This window comes from Alligator mississippiensis, chromosome 15 (assembly GCF_030867095.1).
Source record: "Alligator mississippiensis isolate rAllMis1 chromosome 15, rAllMis1, whole genome shotgun sequence".
Lineage (NCBI taxonomy): Eukaryota > Metazoa > Chordata > Crocodylia > Alligatoridae > Alligator > Alligator mississippiensis.
This window is the reverse complement of record NC_081838.1, coordinates 21,321,397-21,328,515: the sequence shown is the minus strand read 5'-3', so window position 1 is coordinate 21,328,515 and position 7,119 is coordinate 21,321,397. Positions and strand designations below refer to the sequence as shown.

General features: G+C 45.3%; 1 protein-coding gene across 1 annotated transcript; it reads right to left on the bottom strand.

Moving 5' to 3' along the window:
* Positions 1 to 578: 578 nt before the first annotated feature.
* LOC132245891 (olfactory receptor 5B21-like) lies at positions 579 to 6,441 on the bottom strand. The gene is made up of 2 exons (XM_059719105.1): positions 6,398 to 6,441; positions 579 to 1,569 (listed from the first exon to the last, which is right to left on the bottom strand). Exons 1-2 carry the CDS (start codon positions 6,439 to 6,441, stop codon positions 579 to 581), a joined length of 1,035 nt encoding a protein of 344 aa, XP_059575088.1.
* Between the last annotated feature and the right edge of the window lie 678 nt (positions 6,442 to 7,119).

Sequence of the window (7,119 nt, the reverse complement as noted above, 5' to 3'; positions counted from 1 at the left end):
CTGGGAAGCAGCCCAGCTGCCTCCCACCCCAGTGCGATGTAGCTGGTCTGACTCCCAATCCCCAGCAAAACTCAAAATGGCGTCAAACCAGCTTTTCTGTTTCGAAGGAACAGAACGGATCAGCTGTTTCATCTCGAAGTGAAATTCGATACAAAACACTCTTCCCTCGAACCGTTGAAGCTCAAGGTGAAACAGAACAGTGCCGTTTCGCACAGCCCTACTATTCTGGCATCCATGATCAGCCACTTTTAATAGTAGAGATGTTTGGTGTAGACTGTATACTGAATTATTAATTGAACTGCCATCAAAATAGGCTATAATTCAAGATGCATTAAGGCTTAACTGAGACACTTTGACTTTGCCTAAAAAATGTTTTAAAGTCTAGCTACGTTTGTTCTCTTCCTGTGATATTTTTTACATTCAGTGGCAGGTACAACCCAGGATATTTTTAGAATAAAAGTCATTGCCAATTGTGTTCTAACATCATCCAGATAGCTGCTTCCCATATGTCTGTTCTTTTAAATAGTATTTATTTTAAAATAAAACGTTGAAACTTACTTTTCAAAATCATGTTTTTACTACAACAGTTGAGAACTGGATTTTTTTTTGAAAATTCTCCCCAAGGCTGTTTTCACTTCTTTATTTTTCAGACTATAGATAATGGGGTTTAACATGGGGGTTACAATGCTGTACTGGATGGAGAAAACTTGATCTAGGATCACAGAAGAAATGGAGCTTGGTTTCATGTACTGAAAAAGAGCTGTTCCGTACAATAAACCCACCACGATGAGATGGGAACTGCACGTGGAGAAGGCTTTTCTCCTACCCTCCGCGGAGCGTATCCTCAAGATGGTGGAGATGATATGGGTGTAAGAAACCAACATGATGAGAGAAGTGCAAACACCAATGAAAAGGACAGAGGAAAGAAGAGTTATTTTGTTGTTGAGAGTCTCAGTGCATGACAGCATTAGCAGTGGGGGAAGCTCACAGCTAAAATGCATAATTTCATTGGACCCACAAAAGTGCAGCTTTAATACCAGAACTGTATTTACCAATGAATCAATAAAACTCATTGTCCAGGCAACACCCACGAGCTGCCTACACATTTTTTTGTTCATAGTCCTCACATAATGCAGCGGTTTACATATGGCAGCATACCGGTCGTAAGCCATTATTGAGAGCATGAATGTTTCACCAGTGCCTGAGAGAAAGATGAAGAACATCTGGATAAAACAAGCATTGGCAGAAATAGTTTTATGCATTGCTAGTAAATTCACCAGCATCTTCGGCACAATGGCTGAGGAATAGCAGAGATCAACAATGGATAGATGAGACAGGAAGAAATACATGGGGGTATGAAGATGAGAATCAATTCGTATCACCAACATGATAACTGTGTTTCCCACTAGAGTGATTAGGTATATCACCAAAAACACAAGGAACAGTAAAATTTGGAGTTGCGGGTCACTGGAAAGTCCCAAGAGAATAAACTCAGTCACAGTGGTTTGGTTTTCCATTCCTAGGGACTGACCTGTAAGAAAAACAAAACTTTTGGAATTAACGTAATGACTGTGCAAGGAATTTCCAAAAGACAGAAATAAGTATGGGCAGACAGGAGTACAAGGACCACATGCATTTTTCAAAGCCAGCTGCTGGGCCTGAACAACCCAACTGACAGAGGCAGGTTTCCAGATCACAAGAAATCTCACTTTTTGGAAATTTGAATAATGGTCACGAACTGGGCACTGTAAAATCTCTGGCTACCTGGGCCATGGGCATTTCATCTGCTGGTTAGGTCAAGCCTTGTGGGTAGACCCACTGGGTGAACAGTTGTTGCAAAAGGATTCAGGTCTGCTAATGCTTCCTGGCCCACAGAAAAGCTACCCTCCCAGGACAAGGAAGCCTGGAAACATCCATACAAGGTGGGTCTACCAAGCATTCCCATTATAAACTTGCCTTGGATTCAAGAAAGAGTAATTAATTGTGAGATGATCCGCATGAGAAATGTTGAGCAGCAATGAATAAGGATTTTTCTGTGGAACTATTTTACCAGAAAAATGACAACCAACTCTGTGCTAGGTCATATATTCAGCTCACACTCCAACTAAGTAAACATGATAGACTGAATTAGTGTCATTTTTGTATTTGCTGTACATAACCATGTGTTGACAACTTGTCCAGTGAGTTTTCAAGTATTCAACTTCTTGTGAGCCATTAAAAAGAAAGTTTTTAAAGACATAGCTCATACACCCATTCTGTAAACACAATCCCATAGTCTTTAAGACAATTGTGAGGGATAACAAAAGGGGGAAAATATGGAAGTGAAATTGAAAATCGTCTTCCAATTAGTGTGGTTATACTTAGATGATTTCTGAAACACGCCAGACTCAAAGTCAATGTTTCTTCTCTTTTAGTGTGTGGTATCAATATGTCTGTCTCACTATTTCCATGTTACACCTTTCCAGAAGTACATCTCCCATGACTTAAGCAGAGGCATATGAAGCTTTGCATAAGAAAGGTCTGCAATTTTAAAAATAAAGAAAACCAGTATAGATTGTGGATTCTGATGCAAGCTTAGATGTAATTGTTTTAGCCCACATTGATCTTTTCCTTGATTTCTCGCTTTGACCACATACACGAAAAACCATGGGCAACTGGTGCATCCTGAGTCTGGGAGGGCTCAGATCGCCAATGGGGGAAGGGGGTTCCCCAGTGGCTGATAGCCAACCGGGGGGGGTGTCCCCCAGTGCACTTCCAGTTTTCTGGCTGGTCGGGGGGATACGGCCTATCACAGGAGGTGCACGTGCACCCGTGTGCAACCCCTACGCATCGCCAATGTGAAAAACCATTATTAGTGCAAATGATTCATCTAATCCTAAAAGCAAAATCACTGATTTAAGCAACCACACACACTTCTTAATTTGTTCTGTTCTCTGATTCCTATATTCTGACTGCATCTTTCATTATGTCTTAACTGGGTATATAAGAGCACTTGTACATGTGACGGGGGTTTAGTCCCCTACATTGAAAAGGTGGGATTTTAATTGTGATGATTAGGGCTTCCATCACTGTTACACTAAGGGGCCTGATCCTTTTTTTTTTTCTTCATGTGTGTCCCACGGTTGGGGGGTGAGCTGCTGGCGGGCCGAGTGACCCCTTCCCTCCATTGTGGTGGCACCCTCTGGGCCCACCGGGGTGGGCTGCTAGCAGGCTGGATGCTGCCCCAGCTTGGGCTCAGGGAAGAGTCGGGTCGGGCTGGGGCAGCTTGCACGCACTAGCTGGCCACCTAGGCAGCCCCGGGGGGTGCTGCTCCTGCAAAGGGAAGGACTGGGGCCTCCCCACATCCCAGGGCCCACAAGCAGTTCACCCCTTGGCTGTGGGAGAGGCAGACAGGCTCCATGAAAAAACAAAAAGGATTGGGATCCTCGCCTTCCTCCCCGCCCCGGTGGAGCCTGCTTGTGTAAGATGCTGGCAGGCTATGCAGCCCCTGAGCTGTGGGGCGCCCAGTCCTTCCCTCTGCAGTGGTGGCTCCCCTTGGGGCTAGCAGTTATTTGTTTGCTCTGGCTATCTGGCAACTTTTTTTTCACTCCACACTTTCAAGTTCCCTCACAAGGGCGTCCTTTAGGGATCAAGGATTATTCTCTTTATGGTATGTGAGCCATCCCTTGTGTGGAGCCCATGCTGCTGTGCAGATGAGGACTCAAGGTGAAAAGGACCAGAGGGAAGAAATCAGAGGATGGAAGAGGCAGTCTGCGTCTGTACAGCCATGGTATGGGGACTCACCTAGAAGGAGGGAATCCTCGGTTCTGGTGCCTGCTCCAGGGGCTGCTTCTGTGTTTTCCATGAAACCGTCCTTGGGAAGAAAAACAGACAGAGCAACCCTGACTGTTCAGACCAGAACTAAGGAAACACCCAGAGCAAAACTAACACCTAGGGTGGCCCTGCATTCTTTCCTGGGCTCCCGGATAAACAGATTTGGTCACCTATGTCCCAGAAATGCCACTTGTACGCAGGTGGTCACTATTTCTGTGCCATGTATCCCTATGCACATGGATGGCTTCCTACTAATCCTGAAGTAGAATGCCATCCCGCTGCATAAATGGCATTTTGGGGACTTAGGTACTCATGGACACAACCAAATCTAGGCATCCTTAAAGACTAGAGTGCCACCGGCTTCAGTCTCAGGACTTTGGGGCTTTGAGTGGTCTCCTGTGGAGTATAAGTCTGAGCTCTTTCAGGCAGAGAAGGGAAATGAATACCGGTGTCCAATGTCCTGTGCAAGTGAGCTAAACAGTGAGTGACGTCTTGAAAGGAAGGTGACACCAATACCGCCTCCAGCCATGTTTGGAAACAAGCTTGTGGACACCATCATTTTTGGGAGAAACCCAGTCCTGCACGTATGTGTTAAACATTCTCCGAGAACTCCTATTAGGTTGGGCTTCTCAGGAGTCTGAGGCACAAGAACACATAATATCCCGAGCCTGACTGAATTGAGGCATAACCTAGGTGCAAAGCAGCACCTAGCCAAGGGCTGTCCTGACATTGCGTACAAGATCAATCTAGGCACTTGGGAAACTTTGCATTCAAACATGAAAATGCCTTGAATCTAGGCACATCCAGGGTTAGGTTGCAGCTAACAGAGGCTTTCATGTTTGCAAGTTTGGATGTAGGCACCCAACATTTCACCTTAATTGCAATTGAGGCACATCAGCTCTTTTGTGATTCTGTCCCAGAGGACATAGGCCTGGAAGGAACCCAGGGATCATCAAGTACAGCACAATGTGGTTTGAACACACTTATAATATATTTACTGTCTCAGCCTATACAAGTTAATGGACAGCTCATATACCATTTTGTTTTGCATCCTAACATGATTCTCGCATTTAAGCAGGTGTTTTATCTCCCTTGTTTTTAAGCCCTCTCCTTGATATACTTACAGAAAGCCATCCTTTTCCCTGTTATACCCTGTGTCCCATACGCTAAACAAGGGAAATTATTTTAGACCATCCCCTTGGTCGTCCTGATTGCACTTCTCTGCATCTGTTCCAGTCTGAATTCATATTTCTTGAAGATTTGGTATCCAGAATTGTATACATGATTCCACATGAGATCTTTCCAAAACTTTGTTACATTTTCATTCTAAAACGGCATGCATACACAAGACACACACACACACAGATACACATATATATGTGCGTGCATGTGTGCATGCATGTAAACATTGACAAAAACAAAAACATATATATACATGCATACATATATATGTATATATATGTGTGTGTGTATATGTATGTGTGTATATATATATATGCAGGTATGTATATGTGTGTGTGTGTGTATGTATGTATTTCCCATAAGTACATACATATATACTTATATTACTCCCATCCAGGCTCCTACCCACTAAATTAAAGAAAAAGATCAGAATGCACTCACCGAACATCCATATAGAAAATGTTCATATGATGTCTGCCCCTTAGCACTGAGAGAGAGAACTATTTCTCATGATCTCACTGAAGTTGTTCACTAAAGTTGTACACTGCTTTATTCAAGGGATGGGGCTACTGATTTTTAAGTGAATGTTTTAAGATGGAAATAGTCAATAGGAGCAGCAGTAACAAACAGTAAACTCAGTAGTTGGTTATTCTGTCATCTATCTTCCTCCCTCTTCCCCGCCCAGTTCCTTTCTCTCTCTCTCTATCTCTCACAAACATGGAACACAAAAAATACATGCTACTCTTTGCCCTGAAAAAGCTCAAAGTAATGCAGTATTTTTAGTTTGTAGATCCAATATAAAGATCTCCTTTTACTGCTCCTCCCCTCTGAGAAACAAAGAGCCAATACTTTTCAGGCTCTGACATTAAACATTAATTTGATAATCTAAATATTTTCTGGGTACCTCTGAGAGAAAGCAATCTTTTGTGTAATTAGCTCATAGTGACTTGATTGGCAATGGGACATATCACAAGCCAGAACAGGACAGACTTAGATTGATGTATCTATTTTGACTCACTTTGTATATTGATTCATCTATAGATACTTGGCAGTTCATCATCTTTAAAAAAATCCCTAACCCAATGGTGTTTCCCCAAATTTTATAGTTTTCTAAAAGTAATGCTGCACACTACAGCTATGTGGCTAATGAAGAGACATCCCAGAATGCATCTTGGCCGTGATCATTTTGCCCACCCCAGCTCCGCACGGGAACTTACCCTGTGCCTCCATCCATCCCAGCCCGGCCCCGAGGTGCCCCCAGCTCCGCACGGGAACTTACCCCATGCCTCCGTCCGCCCCGGCCCAGCCCCGAGGAGCCCCCAGCTCCGCACAGGAACTTACCCCGTGCCTCTGTCCGCCCTAGCTGGCCCCGAGGCACCCCCAGTTCTGCGCGGGAACATACCTCGTGCCGCCGTCCACCACGCATGCAGGTAGGATGCAGACCATGCTTCAACTCCCCTGGCCACATGCCAAGGGCAAGGGGCAGAGCCTGTTCCCAGCTCCTCCAATCAGGCGTGGCTGGGGCAGCCCTGCTCTGCGCAGCCCTTGGGGCAGCTGCAGGAGGACCCAGCTCACTGAAGAGCCAGGTCCCGTGGGGGTAAGCAGCTCCCCTCCCCTTGCTGCCAGCTGGGGCCCGCGGGCCAGCCCTGCCTGCCTCACCACTGCCCCACCGCCGCTGCCCCGCCACCACTGCTGTGGATCCGCGCACCACCGCCGCGGTGCCACACTCCACTGCCACGGCTCTGTGACTCGCAGCGGCGGTGCCACCGCAGGCCAGATAAAATGGCTTGGTGTGCCACATGGCAGCCCGCAGGCCAAAAGTTGGACAAGCCTGGTCTAGATGGTGCAGGTAGATCACTTAGTTAATAGGGCATGTCTAGAGACTGGTTCATAGCTAGCCAGGAGTCAGATCCAAGGTTCACAGTAAGCCATGAGTCACAAAAGCAAGATCAGGGTTCAAATAATCTGGAAGCCTAAGTCAAATTTTGGGGTAAACCTCAATTTAAGGCCAGAGTTAAGAAAACTAGAATGAAAGCCAGAGTTTTAAATAAAGAAGGAATCAAAGAACTGTGAAAGGGACAGGAAGAAGAACAGAGTCTTTGTGCAGACAACCTCAAGCTATAA